Source organism: Halichondria panicea, chromosome 10 (assembly GCF_963675165.1).
Source record: "Halichondria panicea chromosome 10, odHalPani1.1, whole genome shotgun sequence".
Classification (NCBI taxonomy): domain Eukaryota; kingdom Metazoa; phylum Porifera; class Demospongiae; order Suberitida; family Halichondriidae; genus Halichondria; species Halichondria panicea.
Genome location: NC_087386.1, coordinates 6,051,553 through 6,075,357, shown reverse-complemented (window position 1 = coordinate 6,075,357; position 23,805 = coordinate 6,051,553). Strand labels below are relative to the sequence as shown.

The following is a 23,805-nucleotide window of genomic DNA, read 5'->3' as shown; positions in this document are numbered from 1 at the left end:
TTCAACAATTCAAACAAAATTAATGGCGGTCAAAATAGCAATATTGCAATTGCAAGCTAGCTATAATCATAGACACAGAGTTAATTCAAACTAGCCCTAGATATTCTTGTGTTTGGCCAGTTCCTTGAGAGAGCTTTGCATCTTGCGGGATCTTTTCTTGAGGGTTTTGGCCAGACGCAGAGCCTGGCTCAGATCCAGCTGACCACCATGGCCGTCCATCATCTGGGAAGGGCGGAGGTAACAAAATGTAACTTTTATTCTACGGATTCAACTAACATAATTATATGCGTTAGTCTACAACAAACACATTAATTGGTTGAGTGCTAGAGAATCTGAACTGATTATGGAAAAATTGCTAGAGTATAAGCTTTTGATGTGGTCAAATTGATTGATAAAAAAACTAACACACTAGCTATTGGAAAGACCATCCAAAATAATATGCACGGTAGAGATGGGTAGGATGTACTTAAACTAGCAATACAAGGACCTCTGACCTTCACTTCCTGTCCACTGTCAAAGCCACTCCCCCTCACAACATAATGCACAGGTCTCACAACCAGCCTCCTCCCACCTTTGACCTTTATCCTCTGTGTTGTACCAACTGGCTCGGAGAGATACAGCTCCTCGTCCGATGGAGAGTGTGTCGATACGTATACCACCCTGCTGGGGGTCACGACTGTGGCGGGTCTCCTATCTCGTCTGCTGGGGGTCACGACTGTGGGTGGTCCCCTCTCTTGTCTGCTGGGGGTCACGACTGTGGCGGGTCCCCTATCTCGTCTGCTGGGGGTCACGACTGTGGGTGGTCCCCTCTCTTGTCTGCTGGGGGTCACGACTGTGGGGGGTCCATACATGAGATTGGTTGGGGTTGGGCCATATGTGGCTGATGTAGTAAAGTGTTTATAGTTGCCTTCGAGTGGTGTGTGTCTTGCTGCCATGGATACGTTACTGCCGTAGTCTCTTCTTTCTGTATGGAGGGTGTCTCTTACAGTAGGGCGGCTTTGATAATGTGTGTGCCGGGGGGAGGTAGGTCGGCCATCTTGTGAGATGACTGTCACTCTGTGTGCTGTGCCTGGAGGTGAGTGCCGGGTGGTTACAGCGATACGATAAGGTTGTGTATACCCATAGCCTGAGGGAGAGGCTGGACTTGTGCTCTGATAATGTGTATGTTGGGGGGAGGTGGTGTTAGGTCGGCCATCTGCTGCACCCAGAGTAGAGTGCTGGGTGGTTGCAGCGGTACGATAAGGTTGTGTAGACCCATAGCCTGAGGGAGAGGCTGGACTTGTGCTCCGATAATGTGTATGTTGGGGGGAGGTGGTGTTAGGTCGGCCATCTGCTGCACCCAGAGTAGAGTGCTGGGTGGTTGCAGCGGTACGATAAGGTTGTGTAGACCCATAGCCTGAGGGAGAGGCTGGACTTGTGCTCCGATAATGTGTATGTTGGGGGGAGGTGGTGTTAGGTCGGCCATCTGCTGTACCCAGAGTAGAGTGCCGGGTGGTTGCAGCGGTACGATAAGGTTGTGTAGACCCATAGCCTGAGGGATAGGCTGGACTTGTGCTCCGATAATGTGTATGTTGGGGGAAGGTGGTGTTAGGTCGGCCATCTGCTGTACCCAGAGTAGAGTGCCGGGTGGTTGCAGCGGTACGATAAGGTTGTGTAGACCCATAGCCTGAGGGATAGGCTGGACCTGTGCTCCGATAATGTGTGTGCTGGGGAGACGTGGTGTTAGGTTGGCCATCTTGTGAGGTGACTGCCACTCTGTGTACTGCACCCGGAGTAGAGTGCCGGGTGGTTGCAACGGTACGATAAGTAGCATGTGGTTGTGTAGACCCATAGCCTGAGGGAGAGGCTGGACTTGATAACTTTACACTCCTTTTTTCCCGTGAGCGATCTCTCTCTCCAGCCGCTGGGGGTGAGGGAGAGATTGAGTCCTCGGAATGGAAGAGTGCTTTTTGGTTTGCGGGTACTGCATGTGGTGTTTGTTGGACAGTTCTGTTGGTTTTTGTGGGTGTTGAGGTAATCACTTGAGCGAAGCTTGGCTCCTCCCCCCTGACATTGTCAGGAGTGGTTGCCTGGGCACTGTAGTCTCTCTTGTCAGCTTGACCTGGTGTGTGTGTGTGCGTGTGCGTGTGCGTGTGTGTGTGTGTGTGTGTGTGTGTGTGTGTGTGTGTGTGTGCGTGCGCACAACCAGCCCTTATAGGCTAATGGCATATACTTACATTGGAGGGAGTAACTAGACTAACTACAAATTATAAGAAATGTTTTTTACATAGGATTGGAGGAAGCACCAAAACACCATTAGAAAGTATAGTATGTACACATGTATTGTGTAGAAAACTACTTAGTCCCATCAATGAGAGGGGGTAGATACCACATATACACAGCAAGACGTACGTGTACAGTACACACACACCTGACTGTGTCTTTGTAGAGGGTTGGTTACGATGGTCAGCTGTGCTCCTCAGAGTGGCTCTGTCCCTCATGGATCCAATACCCAAGCCTTGTTCTCTGCCAGTGTTGATGCGGCCATTATCCATTGTGCCTAAGCCTCCATGTGTGCTGATGCAGCCATTATCCATTGTGCCCAAGCCTTGTTCTCTGCCATGTGTGCTGAAGCCACCATTATCCATTGTGCCCAAGCCATCATTATCCATCGTGCCCAAGCCTTGTTCTCTGATGCGGCCATTATCCATCGTGTCCAAGCCTTGTTCTCTGCCATGTGTGCTGATGCGGCCATTATCCATCGTGCCCAAGCCTTGTTCTCTGCCAGTGCTGATGCGGCCATTATCCATCGTGCCCAAGCCTTGTTCCCTGCCAGTGCTAATGCGGCCATTATCCATCGTGCCCAAGCCTTGTTCCCTGCCAGTGCTGATGTGGCCATTATCCATCGTGCCCAAGCCTTGTTCTCTGATGCGGCCATTATTCATCGTGCCTAAGCCTTGTTCCCTGCCAGTGCTGATGCGGCCATTATCCATCGTGCCCAAGCCTTGTTCCCTGCCAGTGTTGATGCGGCCATTATTCATCGTGGGTGTTGGAGATCTATACACTTGAGTACACTTGTGTGTGCGTGTCTGAGTACGTGTTCCCCCGGGGGATACAGCAGTGGAACTTGTTCCTCTACCACTACACTGCGGACATGACCAATCATCATCAAATTCACGAGTTTGTCGTTCAAAACTAGAGCTCCTTGAAAATCTCGACGATCCAGATTTGCTATCCGATATTGATTTTTCAACACTTGGCCTTCTTTCAAACGATTCTAAACTTCTTTTCATTTTTTCTCCCTCTACAGAATAGCGATCATTTGATGGACGTCTAGTTGATGATGTCATACGACGTGTAGTGCTCTGGTTACTACTATACAAAGCTCCGTGATTCGAGAGTTCGGTTTGCGAGTTTCTAGACGATTGTTCATAACCGATATTACTCACTGATGCCGGTGTACTGAGTCTTGTATTGGAGCCAAATAAATCACCAGTTCTCAAAGGAGTTGAATTATCACTAAATTGCGGTGTTGAACCGGCTCTGAAATGTCGGGTGTGTGTTGACAAATGTCTACTGAAAGTTGGTTGATTGTTATACACTGCGTTGCTCACTGTGTCTAGTTGTGTTCCGTCGCTCATACCGTGAGAGGGTGTGGTCTGCGGTGTTGCCATGGCGCTAATAGTCCTCGAGGGGGTATAAAGAAGAGGTATACTCGATAAATGCCCCTCAGGTGATGATAGTTCAACTGTTGTGATTTGCTCAGTATGGACACAGCGTCTGGGGGAGGTGTGGTGAGGGGGCGTGCTGTGAGGGGGTGAGGCTACGAGGGAAGTGTGTGAAGGGAGGGACGAGGAGGCGTATATCGGAGTCGTTTCGTGAGGGTGTACTTCTTGTGAGGCATGGTGAGTGTAGCTGTGAGGGGTGTGACTGGGATAGCTGCTGTATGCCGAGTGTGTGGGCGGTGTGGAGCTGTGATCGGAGTGACGACGGTGTGGGTGTGTGAGGACCACTGACGATTGTGACCTCATTATCTGCTCCTTAAGTTGGTCCAGTTCAGCTCTCAACTGATCAATGGCAGAGCTGCAGAAAAAACAAAAATAACAACTTGATAACTATTTTATACTGAACAACTGTTTAGTCTGTAAGATCACAAAGTATGAAACTTCACAAGGACTGTCAGTCACAATAACAGCTAATGACTGCACCTGTTCCATACATGTGTGTATACGTATACAGGAATTCAATATGAAGACATTGAACAATATAATATTATTACACCTCAAGGCCTAGCCGCACGAGGGGTACGATAATTGTGATAGCTTTAAAACCTAGCTTATAAACATAATCACTGTGGTACATTGTAGACATACACAGTGAGTGTGGTGTAGTCTTGCTTCTCCTTCTCTTCCTCGGCAGACATCTTGACCACACCTCTGTCCTCTCCCCTGGCGGACATCTTGACCACACCTCTGTCCTCTCCCCTGGCGGACATCTTGACCACACCTCTGTCCTCTCCCCTGGCGGACATCTTGACCACACCTCTGTCCTCTCCCCTGGCGGACATCTTGACCATACCTCTGTCCTCTCCCCTGGCGGACATCTTAACCACACCTCCGTCCTCTCCCCTGGCGGACATCTTAACCACACCTCTGTCCTCTCCCCTGGCGGATGTTTTGACCACACCTCTGTCCATTTCTGACGGCTTGGTTCGGCTGCTAATAACTGAAGATGAGGAGGATGTGCCGATGGTATTACACGATGGAGTGTGGTTCTGAGCCGAGTGTGTGAGGTGTGAGGATGTGTAGGTGGTCGCTGAAGAGTGTGATGGTGTGAGGGGCGGCTGCCGGCTAGTGTGGAGGTGTGAGGGTGTGTAGGCACTGGTCGCTGAAGAGTGTGAGGGTGTGAGGGGCCGGCTAGTGTGGGGGTGTGAGGGTGTGAGGGGAAGTGCTCCAGTAGCAGATGCAGATAACTGTGATGCTGTGACAGACTGTGGATAGTTTGACACACTCGTAGGTTGATGCGAGGACTTGTAGGCTTCATGGTGATGGCCTTGTGATGGTGTGAGTGTGTGGTGGGGGCGGTTTGAGACACTCTCTCGGACGTGGGCTGAGGAAGACTGTGATATGGAGTGGGTGGACACGAGCCCTATGTGTGAGGGTGTGTAGGAGGGGGACTGCCGGGAGTGTGGTTGTTCGTACAAATGTTCTGGTTCTCTTCTTGGAGCTTTTTGAGAGATATGATTGGCTCTAGGGATGCGGGATGATTTTGGTGCAGCAGTAAATTGTTCGTAGTGTTCAGTTTCACTGTTATCAGATGATATCATTCTCTCATTCGGTGGTACAGTTGTGAATGAGGGGGAGTATGGCCGCTGGCCAGTTGTAAATGAGGGGGCGTCTGATAGTTGGTCCCTTGGTACAGCCGTGAATGAGGGGGCGTTCAACAGCTGGCTTCTTGGTCCAGTTGTGAATGAGGGGGCGTCCGATAGCTGGCCTCTTGGTCCAGTTGTGAATGAGGGGGCGTCCGATAGCTGGCCTCTTGGTCCAGTTGTGAATGAGGGGGCGTCTGACAGCTGGTCGCTTGGTCCAGTTGCGAATGAGGAGGTGTCCGATAGCTGGCCTCTTGGTACAGTCGTGAATGAGGGGGCGTCTGGCAGCAGGAATGTGCCTCTTGGATCAGTTCCTGTAAAAAAATTAAAACTTCATGAGTACATTTTCTTAGCTCTCTAGGTAGCCACGTTTTTATGCATCATACAATTCATGATAAAAGTTATAACTTACACGAACCCTCTATATACTTAACTACCTACATCAAATTGCTAGCTAATAATTGTTAACATACAGAGTACTAGTAGCTAGTGTGTGTGGTATGTTAGACAACCTTCATTTAATTCAGTTGTTGAAGGAGCTCTCTCTTGTAGGAGGAACGTATCTTCTCTAGGTTGCTGAGGTGGTGGACTGTATACATCACTTGACTGCTCTGTATGTGTCTGATACTTGCCATCATCACTAGTACGATATACACCATCAGGACGCTGAGGTGGTGGACTGTACACATCACTTGACTGCTCTGTATGTGTCTGATACTTGCCATCATCACTAGTACGGTATACACCATCAGGTCGCTGAGGTGGTGGACTGTATACATCACTTGACTGCTCTGTATGTGTCTGATACTTGCCATCATCACTAGTACGGTATACACCATCAGGACGCTGAGGTGGTGGACTGTACACATCACTTGACTGCTCTGTATGTGTCTGATACTTGCCATCATCACTAGTACGATATACACCATCATGACGCTGAGGTGGTGGACTGTATACATCACTTGACTGCTCTGTATGTGTCTGATATTTGCCATCATCACTAGTACGATATACACCATCAGGACGCTGAGGTGGTGGACTGTACACATCACTTGACTGCTCTGTATGTGTCTGATATTTGCCATCATCACTAGTACGATATACACCATCAGGACGCTGAGGTGGTGGATTATACACATCACTTGACTGCTCTGTATGTGTCTGATACTTGCCATCATCACTAGTACGATATACACCATCACGACGCTGAGGTGGTGGATTGTACACATCACTTGACTGCTCTGTATGTGTCTGATACTTGCCATCATCACTAGTACGGTATACACCATCAGGTGACAGTTCTAGCGGGTCAACTGTAGCATCATGTGATTCTATATCCAGCGTTGAAGAGAAATACTTGGAAGAGAGGAAAGGGGAGGAGTCGTAAGAGAGCTCTGAACACACGATACTGTCCGAGTCATCCTCCACTGGTTGAGGAGACCTGTGTGGAGAAAGGGGAGTCATAAAAATTTAATAGAGCTAGCATTATTAAAAAGTGAGCACAGTACAAATACTTTTCCAGTAGCAAAGGCTGTGTAGAATAATTTTATAGCTGCCATGTACTATGACTTGTATTTAGTTATGACATGGCAATTAATTCATTAGTACCAAAAGCAGTTTATTGGCACTTGCAACAGTATGATTATTATGTCCAAATTCCTTCAGTTTTTTGATTCTGAGACCATTCTATATTATATAATACTTCACTCGCCATTGTCCATTTATTGGAGCATGTAGGGCACTCTCTGTAGCAGATGATCCGGGAGGGGGGAGGAGAGGCGTGGTCTCGTCCCTCGTCTTGTGTGGTGTGTGGAGGAGTGGGCGTGTGGGAGTGTGGAGGTGTAAGGGCATGAAGATGGGTGGAGTGGAGGTTTGAGACGGTTCCGCCGTCAACTGTAGGAGCTGCACAAAGTCACTAAGTTGGTCAGCAAGAGTAGCCAACTGCAGTGAAGAAAAAAACAAAAGCAATTCTGACTCTGACACTCTTTCAGCTGCCATAACTTGAATTCAGTGGATTAATTTTCATATTTTCTGAAAGCTTAGAAAGAGACGTTTCAAATGATGTCATACATGTTCATCTTTGAGAGATCAAATAATTAGCTAATTTCGACCCAATACCATGGATTAGTCCATGGTCCAAAGGCGAAAAATGCTAAATTTAAACACATTCATTTGAAAGGTCTCTTTCTAAGCTTTCAGAAAACCATAAAATTGTTGAAATTGGATTATTGTTAACGGCTGTTGAAACAGTTTACGGAAAGTAAAGTCAGGTCAGTATTTAGGCTGTACATACAAACACAATTATAGCTACAGTAGGAAAAGACAAGGCTGTACGGACTAAAATGTCAATTGTAAACTACCTCCTTTCCAATGGCTTGCTGACTGCTTGCTATCCTCCGAGATGCTTTTCCCTTGTACTTGTTCTTTAGTGCCTCCAGTGTGGCCTGTGACTCGTGAATATCCTCACTCAACTGTGTATGCTCCGTCTGCACATCTCGTAGTCCCGTCAGTACCTCGTTAAATGAGGCGCCCCCCTCGTTACATGGGGAAACCCCTTCATTAAATGGGGAGCCCTTCTCGTTAAGCTTTGATTTGAGCTCGGAAATTTTCCCCTGTAGAGACTTGATCTTGAGTAAATGTGCATATTGTATACTCTCAGCACTTGCCCTATCCACAATCGTAGTCGCTGACATCTGAGAGATATCTCCGTCCGTGCTCAAGGAGGAGGTGTCCTCGTATGGGGTGTGGTCAATAGGTTCGGACTCATGGTCAGTGTTAACATCGAGTGTGTAATGCTGAGGTGATGGGTGGTGTAATCTCTCGTCTAAATCAGTCAGAGTGTCTTCTGGTAATTCGATATCATGTACTATCCCCTCCCATGTGGTTCCAACAGACATGTCAGTTCTAGTGGTAGCAGTGTTTAGATCATGTACTGGGGGGTGGTGTGGTAGTAATACAGGTTTGGCCCTCGAGGCATGATCATCGTCGCCATAGTTGTGCTCGTGCGTGACAACAAAATGTCTCTTTAGCTCAAGATGTGCTCCCAATCGAAGTCGATCGATGTGATTCTCAGCCTCAGCTAGCCTCTTGAGTAGTCGATCATGCTCTGTCTGCAGTTTGGAGTTGACGTCTTCCTGTAGTTGTCTTGTGTGAGATTCCTGGTGCAGTTTACCTTGCAGTCTGTTCACAAGGCTTGAGTTAGACATGGCTTGGCAGTCTAGTCAGAGCTCAACCTATTTTATATACTACAGCTAGCTTGTAGATCTAGCATACTTTATAACAGTAGGCAAGCACATGTTGTTGATGACTGCCTTAGGGGGTGTAGAAATGTTTGCAAATTCATTATTCATTAGCTAGTTGCCATGATAACATAACACAATTAACACAAGTAGATGTGTGATGCATGTGAAGAATGATAATTATACACTAAACTAGCTCTGTCTTTGCAGTCTGCAAGCTAGCACTAGACGATGCTTTGCTTTGATCAGTAATAGTCTCTGTAGGCACACTAGGAGGAGGGTGACTTTGCACCACCACAGCTTCTAGTTGCACCGCACCAACAGCTTGTGATATCTCCTCCTCTTGACTGCTTGTACCAGCGTCATCAAGAGAGGGCCAGCTCAATGGCTCATCGTTCTTGTTGAGTCTCTCGTCCAGTGCCTTCAATGCTCTCTGTCTGTATGCGTGTGTGCGGTGTGTGTGTGTGTGTGTGTGTGTGGGGGGGGTGGTGGTGTGTGTGTGGGGGGTGGTGGTGTGTGTGTGTGTGTGGGGGGTGGTGGTGTGTGTGTGGTGGTGGTGGTGTGTGTGTGTGTGCGGGGGGTGGTGGTGTGTGTGTGTGGGGGGGGTGGTGGTGTGTGTGTGGATGGTGGTGGTGTGTGTGTGTGTGTGAACATTGCAGTGCATGTATATACCATAAGAAATCTAACGTGATCATTACAGGACAAAATTTTTAAAAATGTGAATATACCAATTTGTCAGAGTACATACCTTTAATGGAAACTACAGTCAATCACTACTCTCACACACACACACACACACACACACACACACACACACACACACACACACAGGGTCGCACAAGCTCCACCTACTTTCTCCTCTGAGCGTCGAGGGGGTCAGTCCCTGGTAAAGTGAGACGGATGGTGGAGGGGGCACTCACATCGTAGGTCCTCACTGCCTTGGGGCACACCTTGATCTTGACTAGGACGTGATATAGGAAGCCACCCAACGTAGCCAGTGGAGGTCTGTGAGAAAACACTCATTTTATTAATAGCACAGTCGTGTATCTATCGTAGGTGTATTTATTGCAACATTAATAGTTATGACAACTTCTAGCTACTACCGTATAGCGCGAAATGTTCGAGACTCTTAAATTTCGTGGAATGGCCTCTAAAAGCATTTCGTTAAATTCCACGCTACATTGTATCTGATAAAATGACGCTGTGTCTTCCCCGTTAGCTAAGCATTTAGTGGGGGATTGCTAACCTACGAAAACAGTGAAATTAAGGCCCACGAAAATTTCGCGCTATAGTTATGGTATATCTGTAATATAATATAGAAAGTTTAAGACGTCTCTTAGATACACAAAACGTGTGCATTTTGTAATAGAAATATCCAAACAATCCAAAAATGATAATAATTATTACGAAACCATGCTGATGCTCACTGTATTGGCTCGGGGAAGAAAGTGGCGAAAGAGAAGCTCTCTGACATATCCCCTCTGCTCCCCTGCTCCTTCTTCTGGTAGAATCGAAGGTAGATCCATCCTGATACTGTACCACTCAGGGACAGCCAGAAGAAGGCGTACGAGACCACACCCACTAGTGCCAGGACCGTCGTCGTGGTGATGATGAGTAGAGAGAGGTGCTGTGTAGGAACAGTATGAGTTGGTTTTGATAATTATGATAAAATGTACATGTAGATTTTGAGACAATCACAGTTGGACGATCCTTTGTGTACCTTGACCCTAAAGGTGGGCGGAGCAGGAGGGGGGAAGGCCACACTGTCTGGATGGAACTGCTTGACTGCCACCACGTACCCACAGGCAAGAGCTACCAGACCATGGAACGGAACCAACCTGCATACAAGAGTGTGAGTTTCAGAAAACCCCCACCCAGCAGAGTAAGTCTTCTGCTGGTAGTATCAGTGAATGTTAATCTCAGGGCTCTGTATGAAACCCTGGACAACCACATGCATGTACATGTTGCTCACATGTAGTCTACATGCATGTACATGTTGCTCACATGTAATCGTACGAGTAAGTGACAGAATAGAGGAAGATGGCGAACACAACACCAGAGAGCAGACTGGCCACACCCACCACACCTGTGAATATCTGCACATGGGGATATCATTATTAGGTATTTAAGAAAATAACGCAACCAACCATAAACTCCTTGATGCCCCACAGTGGCTCTAGGATGGTGGAAAACCCAATCACAGCAACAAGGTCCATAGCAACCTGCACACAAAATAATATTAATTTTAGAAGCCTATATATTAGAGCACATATAAGCGTTGACCCTCTCTCCCACACACTGTGTTGTAGGTACTCACAAATATGATTCTGTTTTCATAGAAGGGAGCTGTTATCAGGGTCCAGATCTTCATGCTTGGTGGAGACACACTGCACACAGGAGGACACGTATGTACATCACAATAGACAATGTATGTGTGTGTGTGTGTGTGTGTGTGTGTGTGGGTGTATTATCAGGGTTTCATCTAGTATTTACAGTGGGGAGGAATATGGTGCGTGCAATAGTATACCAGGCTACTTACATGGAGTTAGATCCAAATACCAAAATAAAGTTTAAGTTAATGATGTCATCAAACCCTGATTTTACGTATGGTTGATTCATAGGTACGTATTAAAGTGGTGAGCGTACAAAGCTGGTGTCATGGCGAGGTTGTTATGGAGGAACGGAGAGAAACTGAACAAGTAGAACAACACGATGACACCAGACAACACTTTAGCACACAGTGACATAGCCTTGACTTGTTGTAGGCTCATCTGAACAGAATAGAACACATTGTTCATATTGAAGTATGCATACACTGAGGAGGTACATGATGTGACATACCATAGCGAAGGCCTGGGTTTTGTGCTGCATTTATATCACACAGTACAGTACAGCATAGATACTATGAATACAGAACAGTAGTAAGCTTTCTCTTTCAGCTATATTTTTTTATATTGTTAGTACTTCATATGGTAATGGTGGACATTTTTACAAGACATTCATGTGACAGGAATTTTGATGAATCAGCAGATATAACCAAGAAAGAGGGGTGGGGCTGGCTTACAACTGAATACACTATGTTTGTGACAACACGACCTTTCATATAGAGTCATACTGAATATTTAAATCAAGGTTCAAATAAAGAACAATACAAGCAGCAACACAGCATTGATTCATGAGAGAGAGCAATCAGATGAGAAGTTTCTCAATATTTCGCTGTAAAGTGGTAATTTGAGGTTTAAGTTGAGATCCTTCATTGGTAGTGACAGCGCAGGCCACCACTGGCCTCTCTAGTCCACACGCTCGCCCCAATGCAGCACCAGAGGTCACAAACACATAAGGCACATTCTGTATAGGGAAAGAAAACACAGACATTTATAATAGTGTAGTTGTAAGCTCATAGATTAAGATCATCATAGGTAGTGGGGTTAGGTGAACTCTCTGAGCCACCTTACTCTGTCAAACGAAATTAAGTGGACAATACTACAAGTGATGCTGTAAACCTTATTACTGCATGAGCAATGTAATCAGTGCAGCCATTAGCTATCTCTTACCTTGTCCTCACAGAGGAGTGGAAGGTGGAGCACGATCTCCAGTGGCTCAGTGTCAGCAGCCATCACTATGAACTCAGAGATACCTCTGTTGAGAGACTTTGTAGCTGCACAGTAGCGACAAATTATTGACACTTTATTCACATAAAAGCAGTAATTAAAGTGTTTATGTAGGTCTTCTTTAATAATTAATGATTGTAAGGGGCTAGAATTTTGCACGATCTGATGCTTACCTTCATTGGCTCCCTTCTTGATCTGCTTGTAGTTGGTGGCTTGTTGCAAGAGGTTGAGGATGGTACCAGTCAGCTGGGGGTCAGCCAGAGGGTAGGCTTTGGGGTTCACTGCTTTAGGTTCTGAGCTTGCCTGAAAGATGGAAGGTCAGTGTATGTATGACTATAGTGGACGCCATACGCCACCTACCATGCTGCAATATGGTATGTACTTCCTCTCTGCTTTGGCTTCACTGAGGAGCTAGCTGTAGTTCTTCTAACTTTTGTGTCAACACGTGTTTAGGGGAGTGTCCTTATTTGCTCACGTGATGCATACTGCGTACCCCGACTATACCCTCGGCCTTTAATCAGGTTCACCTAAGGTTGATCATGGCTAAAGCAATAAAAATTGCTGCCATAATTATGTTTTCCTACTAACAGGTTCATTCTTGCTCATTTAAGGAATGGGTAACTCCTACACGTGCTCCTTGGCACAGATGTTGCATGCATATTTAGTTATTTCCGTACTTGACAAAATCAATATCATAATAATTATCATAACAAAACATCTCACAGTCGTAGTAATGTATACACATAGCAAGCACATATAATATTTCTAGCACAACGAATGCACTACACAGACAAACAGTGAAAATAAACGCTAACATCCAACGAGCACTGATTGCAAACTGCTGACACACTAATGATTTTGTTCAGCTGCCGATTTCACGTACATAATTTGATGGGAACAGTCCAGTCTATAGACGTGGGTAGAAGTGTGGGGAGGGGGGCACACAGTGATTGAATAAGTAATACAGCAAAACCATCAATATACAGTGGCGTAGGAAGCGTAGCTCGTCTTTCTAGGCTATAAGTAGAGATGACTTATCAATGTACTATGGACAGATAGCCGTATTTTTTGTCCATTCAAAAAAACTAGAGCCATCCCATTCCACTGAGAAATTGCTTCCTACGCCACTGCTATACATGTAGGTATAGGGCTATAACCTATTACCGTAGAGCAGGAAATTTTCGCTGTAAGTTGCAAATTTTCGTACAAACGACCCATTTAAATTTATTTTCGTACAGCTCCACCAGCCCATTAGGTTGCTGTCTATATACTCACTCTTCCATTGCACTCCCCTAGCCACCAGCCCATTAGGTTGGTGTCCTTCTCCAAGATCTTGACTCGATCATGTATCTACAGCGGGTAGCAATAGGTAGAGATCAACAAACGGGGAGAGAGAGAGAGAGAGGGGGAGGGGGAGGGAGGGGGAGGACAGTTGTAAAGACAGTGTATATATGATGTACAATGTGTATGCAATAGAGAGCAGCTACAGAGACAGCATTAACAAGGGGAGGGGGCAGTTTTAGAGACAGTGTACACGCAGCAAGCTATTACTACATGTACTTATGCCACAGGGAGGCTGTAACAATCGCAATCCATACAGGTTATACATAATTATACTTTCAACTAGGGCTCTAATAATTTGAGAGTGTTTCCACCACTGCACATACATTGCACACAGCACTTATTACCGTATAGCTGGTTATTTTGGAGGTTTTCGAGGATTGACTCAGAAACACAAAAATTTAGTGTCTAGAAAATGAGTATTACTGTAGGAGTGTGGTCATTTGAACCGCTATCCTCGAAAATGTTTGTTTGGGCAATCCGTGAAAATGTAGTGCCTTAAAAATAACCTGCTATTATAAATACGGTAATTTATTTACAACGTAACACCAACACACTCACATCTACACTTAGTTCATCTGGGTACTCGGCTACAAAGTTGAAGAGAACGTCAGCAAAACGATCCACCGCCGCACTGATGGGGGGTAGTACGCCTACAGGACTGACCGGGGGGTTGAGTTGAGGGGTGGGTGGGTTGGATATGGAACGAGCTCGTCTTGCGTCCGGGACCGCATCTTTGTAGGGGTACTTTAGTGACGTGTCCACTCCCGGGAAACTGGCGCCAAGTGAGTTGGTACTGTAGAATTTAACTAGGTCCTGCAAAAAAGACAAATTTTGAGTCATTTTAAGCCTTCCAGAGTTGTCATTTATGCAACACAGAGGTAAGGACTTATAAACTAATGAAGTAGATCCAGTTATAATTATGCTTACTGCAACTGATCCAAATTCACAGACATCAGCGACAAAGTACTTTCTTGACAATGGATGCTTGAGGATTTTAATGTGCTTGGGCATTCTGTTCCACCTAGAGAGGTAGCAGCAAGTCTCATGTTGTGCAATGATCATGTATTATACACGTAGACAGCAATATAAATAATTATGGTATTTTCCTGAAAATGAGAAATGTAAGTTTGTTTCAGAATGTAAGGGTTGAACATGTAATCTGAAAGGTCTCCTTCTAAGCTTTCATAAAATAATAAAATATTTGAAATCGGATCACCGAAACTAAAGTTACAACGCAAAGTACAAAGTACAAAGCTAAGCACAACTATGAGCTACATGTACATGTATGTACACATCTGCTCACTTGAGTGCAATGGCATACTCTCTGTCCCTCACATCACTCTCTCGTATCACAAACACACCATCCTTCATTTTGTGGAGCGCTTGCTCCGCCTCTATCCGAGACTTCTTCCCGATGTACCACGGGTAATGGGTCATGGACTCACTCTCGCGTGACATGCTCACTGCGGAGGCTCCTAGCTCGAGGCCATCAGCATCAACCATCCCCTACAAAGGGAGGGGGGGGGGGGGAGTCATGATATATGAGTTTTGATAACATTTCTAGCTCTCTAATGAAAATACGGTACAGAAACAGTAGCACTCAGGCGGCATGAACATTGATGAAGATGCACACAGATGGCAATGCAAAATTTCCTGCAAGTTTATGCTTTCACTAGTAAGTTCTGACTAATGAGGTATTAGCCCAACAGTGTAGGCAGGCACACACAGGGCATAGTATGACAACCCAGTACCTTGGGCAGGAGGTAGCTGGCCGGGACCTCTCCTCTGTTGCCAGTCTTGAGGGAGATGGCCTACACACACACAAAGACATACACAGTCAAACACACACACACACAAAGAAATATACAGTCAAATACAGTACAAATGTTTGGTAGGGGAGATAAAATTCCTATTATTTCAAAATTTCACAAATCCAATAGTGTAGCTACAGTGCAGTGAACTATACAAGCACAGTACAGGTATACCGTATAGCGGGTAAGTTTCGAGGGTATGATTTTTCCATAAATTGGCTATTTTTGTGAATTTCGCATATAATAATATTTTCGAGGATAGATTAGTAGTTTTTTTAGCAGGCTTGTATATTGCATTTTCGCGGTTGAAAATAACTTGTTGTCCCTCGAAAATTACCCACTATACGGTACAGTACAGTTGTCAAGATATTCTGACCTCCCACCAGTCCCCTCCAGTGGATGCATTGAGGACCTCCAGTTCCTCTGCACGGTCAAATGACAAGACTCGGTTGGCACGGCCACCAATGGCATCGTACCGTTGCTTGGCAACATAGATCTGACCTCGCTCTATACACAGAACAATGAGTGAAGTACAGAGTAAAATAACACTAAGATGTTTAAGCGACTAAACAGGAAGTGGGTGTGGTCAACCTAGCCCATGCCAGGGTTATAATGGTAATAATAGATTAATAGTTAGGGAATGGGAAGACGAATTGAAAAGTTCTTTCCCTGGAAAAAAACTTTTTAGCTTTTCAGAAAGCAAAGAATGCCATTTAGTAGACCCTCTCTATAAAATGTTCAGACTAGTGCCCATGGAACTACTATATATACTGTTCAGACTAGTGGAGGAGGGGAGAAGCTCCCCCCCCCCCTCACTGGATTTGAACTCTGCCTACCCTGCCCCTGCATACAGACTCACTGCTCTCCACACCATTAGTGTGCAATGTTCTATCTCGTGGTGTGGGTCGTGTGGGGCGCTCCAGTTTAGGTCCCGAGCGTGACGGTGCTAGGCGACGATGACCAGGGGGTGGACCTGTGGGGGGGGTGAATATATTAATTAGGAGGGGTAGTACGCATTAATTAGAGGGGCTTACCCGGCTGGAGTGGGGTAGAGCAGCTTAGTACGTTGCAGAGACATTCTCTGTGAGAGGCTCTTGAACATTCTGCAATGAATTATAAGAGAGACGATATTAATTAAGGAAAATTAGCAATTTTGCGGGTATTAAATACAGAGTTATTTGCAAAATGCATACATACAGCTTATAAGGTACAGTGTGTGTAGGAAGGAAATACAAGTGCTACAATAATACCGTATTACTAGAATGTTTTGCGAGCATCAAACATTTGTGAACTTTGCGATGGTCGATCAATTCGCAACAAAAAAATCCGCAAAACCTAAATTATTACTAGTAAATACACACGATCCTTGCCAGAACGCGATCGCAAAGGGTCAAATTTTCTGCTGATTTGGCTCATTCGCAAAGGTTTTTCACCAGCAAAATATTCTAGTAATACAGTATACATGTCCATGTACAGTGTATCTTATATTGACCTTTACAGAAGTAGCCCTGGAAGTAGCAGCCGTGGAGTAGTTTCTGACAGCCATCACAGTAACGTGGCTTCTCAAAGGTCAACAACTCAAACTGATGATGACCTTTCTTCCCATCTCTTGGTGAGCTCATCTCACTGTAAGGGGGGGGGGGGAGAGAGATGACACTGACACACACCTCACAACGGTAAAGATGATGAGGATTGAAAAAGATAGCATTTAAGTACATGTACAATTGCATACAACAGCTTTAGTACGTAACATACAAGTACATGGTGAACATACAAGTCATAAAGACCTAGGAACAAAATCAAGGATGAACAAAGGCTTACAAAAGATTGCACATCTACAACCAATCTTACAGACCTCTCTAAAACTATAAACCACGAGCAAAGATATAGCACAGCTCACCCACCGTGCATGATTAATGGCGTCTATCCACTGTGACTTGAGCTCCTCCGTCTTGGCAAAGGCCAGAAAATCGCCATGACCTTTCACAATGAGTTTGAACCCCTGTGAAAAATTGCCCCCTTTCCCCGAGGGGTTAGTGATGGGCTCCACCCTCAGGGAGTTAACTGGAAAGACGTGCTTGACCGAGTAACGTACTTCAAAGCCAAGTCGTAGTTTATTCTTCTTATGACAAATGAGCATCACTTTGTCAAACAGAAACACCCAGCGAGGACTGCAGAGGGTGGGGGGGGGGCGTGGCAGAGAGTAAAGGTGTAGTGATGACTAAGCATTATTATATGTACTACACAAAAACAGGGCTCTCCCTAACACGTTCATGCTTTCTTTATTTCCTCCTAACACATGTGCGCTAGTAATAACTAACGTGCTCGTTATACATACATGTACTTATAGCACCAGTGCGAGGCTATATACAAAATTATATGATGCTAGAAAATATTCCAAGTTTCGTATAATTAGAGTGACGTACAATAAATACTTTGCATAAACGTCACTGCTAACATAAAGGTCACATTCTATGGGTACATGTACACAGACTCACGTTCGAGCGTTTCCCCCGTCAGCACTCTTAATTCGTAGCTCCCCGTCCAGATGATAGTTGCCGTACGTAGTGAGGTGTGGTCCCCGATATTGCTCTAAGCTCTGCTCCACCTCCTCTATCTGACGCATGCCCTCGTAGTCTCCCTTGGTGGCATTGATGTAACGAGCTATGTCCTGAGGGGACAGTACAATACCAAACACACAGTGACATTATTATTATAAGTGCAGTATTAAGGATAAACCAAAGGCTACAAAAGGGAACACTACAACAGTATGTCCCAATGAGGAGTAGATACATGCATACATTTAAGTAAAGTTACTTCTTATGAAAGACAATCAAACTTCCTGTAAATAAGTCTAAATTGGCTGTTTTGTAAAGTAATGTACTGCAAATTAGTCCTTCCTCCATAATGATTGTTTTCCTAGGGGGGGGCCTGTCACATGATTATATATGTCTACTAGCTTGTATATGTACAGTGCATGCAGAACAGAAGGGGAGACGTACGTAGACAATAATAACGCTGTGTATATGGACCTAGGTTGAAATGCATGCACACAACCGCAATAAAATGGTATAATTGTAGTGACTCTGTGCCAAAATAATTCCTATGCAGAAGAGACTGTATGGCTCATTTATTCATGTATATGTGTAAGCACATTGACACGTACTGTACGCTAAATGACCCATACGCATAAGTATTATAAACGCTGTGTGTGTGACCCTGGGTTGATGTACATACAAGGCATGCGTGCATATAATGGTACTGCACGGTGTTAGTACTCAGTGTCAAAACAATTTTAGTATTTGTTTTCTTAGCTGGTCACAGTGTATACATTCCATGTACAGGGAACTACACTAATTGCCCCACACACCGCACAGTGTACACTATACGCCCCCTCCACTAACCACACAGTGTACACTATTAGAGTGAGTGGATACGATAGCGGCACTGTTACTATGACAACACCACACCCACCTCCAGTAACTCCTGAACACGCTCTAAGCTGGAGATCTCACTCTGATTGGGTAGACTGGTCCGTCCAGCACATTTGTGCAACTCCTATATAAGCAGATACATACACGTATAAACATGAGCTTCATTGGATGTGTTTTACATAGAGCTTTCAAATGGTGCAAGAAATATCGAAATCGCTTGAACTATGAGAAAGCTGTACAACTGAATGCAGTTACTACATGTACTCGTGTAGGAGGATAATTAGAATAATGTAGGGATGGTCTCTCCAATTAAAGGACAATACTTCAATATTAGTGGGCCTGGGTGTTAGTACACATGTTAGCAGTACCATACAAACACAGTCCCTACAATGCTCACACTAACTGTTGACTTTGACCTCCCTAAAGATACCCTTCTCTGAAAACATTCTTTAAAGCTTCACAGAAAACAGGATGCTAACTCAATGCAGTACTTAACACATGATGTGTAGACACTACAGGAAAGCTACATGTACATAGTAGCAGCCTGGCACCTTTATGAGCAGTGGGTACTTGAGAAACCGCTGAATTGGCACATTTAGGAGGTCTTTGAGGGGAAACCGTTGTCTAGAGCGATCTTGACACGCTTGCAATACTTGTCCTGTCTCACGCCGAGTAGCCAGCTGCTTTGCCTGTAGAGGAGAGGGGGGATAATATGTAGGTAAGGTTGAGTGGTGATGGAGGGTGGGGGGGGGGGGGGGGGGACATGTAGGTAGATAAGGTTGAATGGTTATGGAGGGTAGGTGGGGGGGGGGGGGGCATGTAGATAGGTGAAGGTTGAGTGGTGATGGAGGGTAGGGGGGGGGGGGGGGCATGTAGGTAGGTAAGGTTGAGTGGTGATGGAGGGTAGGTAGATAAGGTTGAATGGTTATGGAGGGTAGGGGGGGGACATGTAGGTAGGTAAGGTTGAGTGGTAATGGAGGGTAGGGGTAGGTAGATAGGTTAGGGTTGGAGGGTAGGGGGGGGACATGTAGGTAGGTAAGGTTGAGTGGTAATGGAGGGTAGGGTGGGGGGGGGGGGGACATGTAGATAGGTGAAGGTTGAGTGGTGATGGGTTATGACAGACACAGATGTAGAAGCAATAACTCAATGTACTGTACATGTGTAAGAGATCATTATTGTATACCCTCCCACACACACAACAGAATGGCAGTAACTACATCTCCATTGTTATAAGGACATCACACAAAAGCTGACTATAATGTACTGATAGTGTTGCACATGTGATGCTGACATGTATAGAGTTAACTACAGTAGAGGCCACACTTTCATAGCCACCCTGAAAACCACAACCTCATTGTTATAGAGACACTTACAAAGCAATGGCTCACAAGACAAGTACACTCACACCCACACACTCCACACACACTACACTCACCCTCTCCACAGCTTTGGGTAGTCTAGCTGCATAGATACCATATTGTAGTAGCCCTTGCTGAGCATCAAGGAAGCACTTGGAGATGTCCCCTCCTGGCTCCAGACTCTTCTCAAATCCCTCCAGGAGAGCAGTGTGGATTGGGTAGAGCTCCTAATAAGGGCGCGTGTGTGTGTGGGTGGGTGTGTGGGGGGTATATACCGTATTACTAGAATGTTTTGTGAGAATCAAACATTTGTGAATTTTGCGAGGGTTGATCAATTCGCAACAATAAAATCCGCAAAACCTAAATTATTACTAGTAAATACACACTATCCTTGCCAGAACGCAATAGTTAGATCGCAAAGGGTCAAATTTTCTGCTGATTTGGCTCATTCGCAAAGGTTTTTCATCAGCAAAATATTCTAGTAATACAGTACATTGTAACTGTTGCAGGGTTTATACAATAATTGTTTTCCGTCTATGGCAGGTAGCAGGAGACCGCTTAATTACGACCCACTGTCCTAGAGTGATCTTTAAAGGCTTCACTCTAAGGGACTCGTGTACTGTGCATGCGTACACTAGTAGCTACAACACAGCTGACACTGTACACTCTATATGGTGCAAGCACTGAACACCAAATCTTTACCTACAAAACACCAATACCCAAGTAAAAGGTCACCGCAGGTATATATGTAGGTAAAGGTCACTATCTATAGGTAAAGGTCCCCATAGACACTCTCACATATTTATAAATCACCTTGGCAGTTGAGAAGATGAGTTGCACGTCCTCGGCATTGATAAGTTCACAGAGTGCATTGAAGAATTCTTGACTGATGAGATGCAACACGGTGAGGAAGCTCCTTTCTGTCTCAAACAGTTCCTTCATCACGTAGCCTTTCTTCTCGTCTGCGTCACTTGTCTTCACAGGCTGTGGGGGGTGTAGTGGGTGGGAGCGTGAGGATGTGTATGTGGGGGAGGGAGGTACAAAGTACAACTATGTACTACAAGGAATGTCTTTAATGACTAAGTAGTTCATGTATATCACCCACTAGCTGAGTGTGTGTGTGTCTTACCGGGGACTGGTAGTAACAGATGGAGTCGTAGATAGTGTCATCACCGTAACTATACGGGTCCTCCTCTTCTTCAACTGGTGGAGGGTACTCCCCCACATTGGCATACAGCCGCTCCCTATACAGAGAGAGACAGGTCAACACCCACCCACTCACCCACCCACCCACTCACACCCACCCACACACACACACAACTAGCACATGTACATACAGCACACAGACAGAAACCAAAATTGTTAAAAGAAGCGTTTATACACATAAAGCAATAAGTTGTAGAATGTACTTCTGATTGACTGAGACCATACCAGCACACAGTGTGCACACATGAAGAGCCCCCAGGCCATGAGTGTATCTAATAATACATGTCCCCAGGCCATGAGTGTATCTTGTATCATTTCATCTATAGTCTATCTATAAGCATACCTCGATCATTATAGAGCCCACCTACCGACATTACAGGCAGTAGCTAAACAAGCAACACAGTAGACATTGTGGACTATCTTCACACATTGCTACCCTAAAATGGACTGTACAACCACCATGCATGCTGTACAGACACCATGCATGTTTGTTGTCTATATACTCAGTGGAATTGCAAAACAATCACGCTTAAAATAATTAGCAGGGACAACCTCATGTCTGAGGGTGTGTGGGCGTGGTCTAGAGCTCGGTAGTGCTAACTCACATTCCAATGTCTTTGAGGGAGGCATAAATATCGTCTTCATCTTTATTCGCAGCCACTTCATTGTAGTAAGTATTCGGTTTCTCTTGTCGAGGGAAGGGTCTGCAATAATCACAGCATCATGATGTGGAATAGTAAGCTAAAATATCATGTACCCAAAATTGTACTAGTTACCTTATAAGCAGTCTACCATCTATAACGCAGCCTGGTGTTAGCAGGCCACCCTCTATAACGCAGCCTGGTGTTAGCAGGCCACCCTCTATAACACAGCCTGGTGTTAGCAGGCCACCCTCTATAACACAGCCTGGTGTTAGCAGGCCACCCTCTATAGCACAGCCTGGTGTTAGCAGGCCACCCTCTATAGCACAGCCTGGTGTTAGCAGGCCACCCTCTATAACACAGCCTGGTGTTAGCAGGCCACCCTCTATAGCACAGCCTGGTGTTAGCAGGCCACCCTCTATAGCACAGCCTGGTGTTAGCAGGCCACCCTCTATAACACAGCCTGGTGTTAGCAGGCCACCCTCTATAACACAGCCTGGTGTTAGCAGGCCACCCTCTATAACACAGCCTGGTGTTAGCAGGCCACCCTCTATAACACAGCCTGGTGTTAGCAGGCCACCCTCTATAACACAGCCTGGTGTTAGCAGGCCACCCTCTATAACACAGCCTGGTGTTAGCAGGCCACCCTCTATAACACAGCCTAGTGTTAGCAGGCCACCCTTTATAACTACTGCCATAAACAGGGTCACTACGCTGCAAACAAATACCACCTGGATCTATGTACGGTAAGTAAACGCAATTTGAATGCAAGTATATAATTCTGCATACTCAAAATGCATACTTACACCCATCCCAGCTGAAGTGCCTCGGGCGTGTGCGAGAGCTTAGAGAGCAGCTGGACCACCTGCCACACAAAACAGTGAATAACAAGTCAAACTAGCAATAACAAAGAGACTGGGAAATAGTTGAAATATTATCCATCTCCTAGCACTAGCACTAAATACTTGACTGTAAGGCAACTCCAACTCCACTAACAGAGTGAAAAACATTAATTTCGACTAACACGCCCACTCACCTTTTGAAAATTGTCCACATCGTAAAGATCCGACTCTATAAACAGATCGCTCTCCTTCAGCCGAAACTTGGTCTCACAGATGTGAAGAAATGTCGAGATGTTTTTCAGATAAGAATGCTATGTACAGGGAGAGAAAACAGATTTTTCAAGGATCACATTTCTATAGTAACACATACTAACATTCCGTGCGAGCATACACATATTTACAGCTCAAGCATCGGCGATTTAACTGTCACAACCTAACTATATAAGTAAGAAGCGTGACCTCCCACATAGCACCCCCCATCAAGATTTATCCGGTTACACTCCCTCTGTGCTGAGTGCGTGTGTATCTAGTCTCGCAGGCCAGACCCAAAATGAATGGGGAGAGTGAGTGCACGGGTGTATACCTGCATGAGAGGTTTTGGGTTGAATTCGTTTTTAGACACACAGTCAGGCCTCAGCTTGTTGAGCAGGCTACACAGAAACACCCCATCTCTCAGTGAACGCACAAAATCCACCAAATCCACACCAGGTTTTGTCACATTGTGTGTCACTGGTATGACTCCACTGTTGATGAGCCATTGCCTCGACTGCTGCCACTCCAGCGACAAATCTACCGACATTGCTTTAGGTCCTGTCTCTCTGATGTCTGATAGACGGCTAAAGTAGACATAGAACTATACACCGACGAGTTTATTTACTCAGTATTAACACTATACACTGTGTATCTATCAGCCATTTCCTTACTACTAGATCACGTGATGTTTGGGGACTGCCCCCACTGGATTCAATCGAT

At 45.4% G+C, this 23,805-nt stretch overlaps 4 protein-coding genes and 1 long non-coding RNA gene across 6 annotated transcripts; 1 reads left to right on the top strand and 4 right to left on the bottom strand.

The window, feature by feature from the left end:
- Window positions 1–8,677, bottom strand: LOC135342573 (mucin-2-like). Its single transcript, XM_064539322.1, has 7 exons — window positions 7,708–8,677; window positions 7,059–7,288; window positions 5,860–6,788; window positions 4,353–5,661; window positions 2,411–4,062; window positions 495–2,101; window positions 1–222 (listed from the first exon to the last, which is right to left on the bottom strand). Exons 1-7 carry the CDS (start codon window positions 8,551–8,553, stop codon window positions 97–99), a joined length of 6,699 nt encoding a protein of 2,232 aa, XP_064395392.1. The 5' UTR covers window positions 8,554–8,677; the 3' UTR covers window positions 1–96.
- On the bottom strand, window positions 8,676–11,591 carry LOC135342722 (transmembrane protein 115-like). Its single transcript, XM_064539554.1, has 9 exons — window positions 11,428–11,591; window positions 11,233–11,357; window positions 10,904–10,973; window positions 10,734–10,808; window positions 10,591–10,682; window positions 10,307–10,424; window positions 10,014–10,213; window positions 9,439–9,591; window positions 8,676–9,023 (listed from the first exon to the last, which is right to left on the bottom strand). The coding sequence occupies exons 1-9, from the start codon at window positions 11,455–11,457 to the stop codon at window positions 8,774–8,776; spliced, it is 1,113 nt and encodes a 370-aa protein (XP_064395624.1). The 5' UTR covers window positions 11,458–11,591; the 3' UTR covers window positions 8,676–8,773.
- On the top strand, window positions 10,421–11,582 carry LOC135342844 (uncharacterized). Its single transcript, XR_010396969.1, has 2 exons — window positions 10,421–10,991; window positions 11,208–11,582. It is a non-coding gene; the product is annotated as an uncharacterized LOC135342844 (long non-coding RNA).
- A 122-nt stretch (window positions 11,592–11,713) lies between the features above and the next one.
- LOC135342798 (NHP2-like protein 1) lies at window positions 11,714–12,692 on the bottom strand. Its single transcript, XM_064539662.1, has 4 exons — window positions 12,558–12,692; window positions 12,371–12,500; window positions 12,141–12,244; window positions 11,714–11,934 (listed from the first exon to the last, which is right to left on the bottom strand). Exons 1-4 carry the CDS (start codon window positions 12,558–12,560, stop codon window positions 11,776–11,778), a joined length of 396 nt encoding a protein of 131 aa, XP_064395732.1. The 5' UTR covers window positions 12,561–12,692; the 3' UTR covers window positions 11,714–11,775.
- Window positions 12,693–12,874: 182 nt separating this feature from the next.
- Window positions 12,875–23,785, bottom strand: LOC135342602 (guanine nucleotide exchange factor VAV2-like). Of its 2 annotated transcripts, none has more exons than XM_064539378.1 (21): window positions 23,417–23,785; window positions 23,028–23,144; window positions 22,798–22,856; window positions 21,956–22,054; window positions 21,274–21,388; window positions 20,958–21,128; window positions 20,222–20,371; window positions 19,338–19,475; window positions 18,827–18,910; window positions 17,851–18,023; window positions 17,257–17,523; window positions 16,845–16,978; window positions 16,387–16,455; window positions 16,224–16,325; window positions 15,729–15,859; window positions 15,293–15,352; window positions 14,845–15,047; window positions 14,469–14,562; window positions 14,100–14,354; window positions 13,473–13,547; window positions 12,875–13,104 (listed from the first exon to the last, which is right to left on the bottom strand). In XM_064539378.1, exons 1-21 carry the CDS (start codon window positions 23,630–23,632, stop codon window positions 13,060–13,062), a joined length of 2,757 nt encoding a protein of 918 aa, XP_064395448.1. In that variant the 5' UTR covers window positions 23,633–23,785; the 3' UTR covers window positions 12,875–13,059. The 2 variants fall into 2 exon arrangements, with proteins under 2 accessions (XP_064395448.1, XP_064395447.1); XM_064539377.1 differs by having other exon boundaries at window positions 16,212–16,325; window positions 23,417–23,784.
- Between the last annotated feature and the right edge of the window lie 20 nt (window positions 23,786–23,805).

Coding starts and splice junctions, on each gene's coding strand:
- LOC135342602 (XM_064539377.1), bottom strand. CDS start 23,632: ATGTCGGTAGATTTGTCGCTGGAGTGGCAGCAGTCGAGGCAATGGCTC. Junction 23,145..23,416: donor ACCCAAAACCTCTCATGCAG/GTATACACCCGT, acceptor CCCTGTACATAG/CATTCTTATCTGAAAAACAT. Junction 14,355..14,468: donor GTGAATTTGGATCAGTTGCA/GTAAGCATAATT, acceptor TCTTTTTTGCAG/GACCTAGTTAAATTCTACAG.
- LOC135342798 (XM_064539662.1), bottom strand. Junction 12,245..12,370: donor CAAGAAGGGAGCCAATGAAG/GTAAGCATCAGA, acceptor GCTACTGTGCAG/CTACAAAGTCTCTCAACAGA. Junction 11,935..12,140: donor CACTCCTCTGTGAGGACAAG/GTAAGAGATAGC, acceptor TTCCCTATACAG/AATGTGCCTTATGTGTTTGT.
- LOC135342573 (XM_064539322.1), bottom strand. CDS start 8,553: ATGTCTAACTCAAGCCTTGTGAACAGACTGCAAGGTAAACTGCACCAG. Junction 5,662..5,859: donor AACAACTGAATTAAATGAAG/GTTGTCTAACAT, acceptor ATTTTTTTACAG/GAACTGATCCAAGAGGCACA. Junction 4,063..4,352: donor GACTACACCACACTCACTGT/GTATGTCTACAA, acceptor TTTTTTCTGCAG/CTCTGCCATTGATCAGTTGA.
- LOC135342722 (XM_064539554.1), bottom strand. CDS start 11,457: ATGCAGCACAAAACCCAGGCCTTCGCTATG. Junction 10,809..10,903: donor ATGAAAACAGAATCATATTT/GTGAGTACCTAC, acceptor TTTTGTGTGCAG/GTTGCTATGGACCTTGTTGC. Junction 10,214..10,306: donor CGCCCACCTTTAGGGTCAAG/GTACACAAAGGA, acceptor GTTCCTACACAG/CACCTCTCTCTACTCATCAT.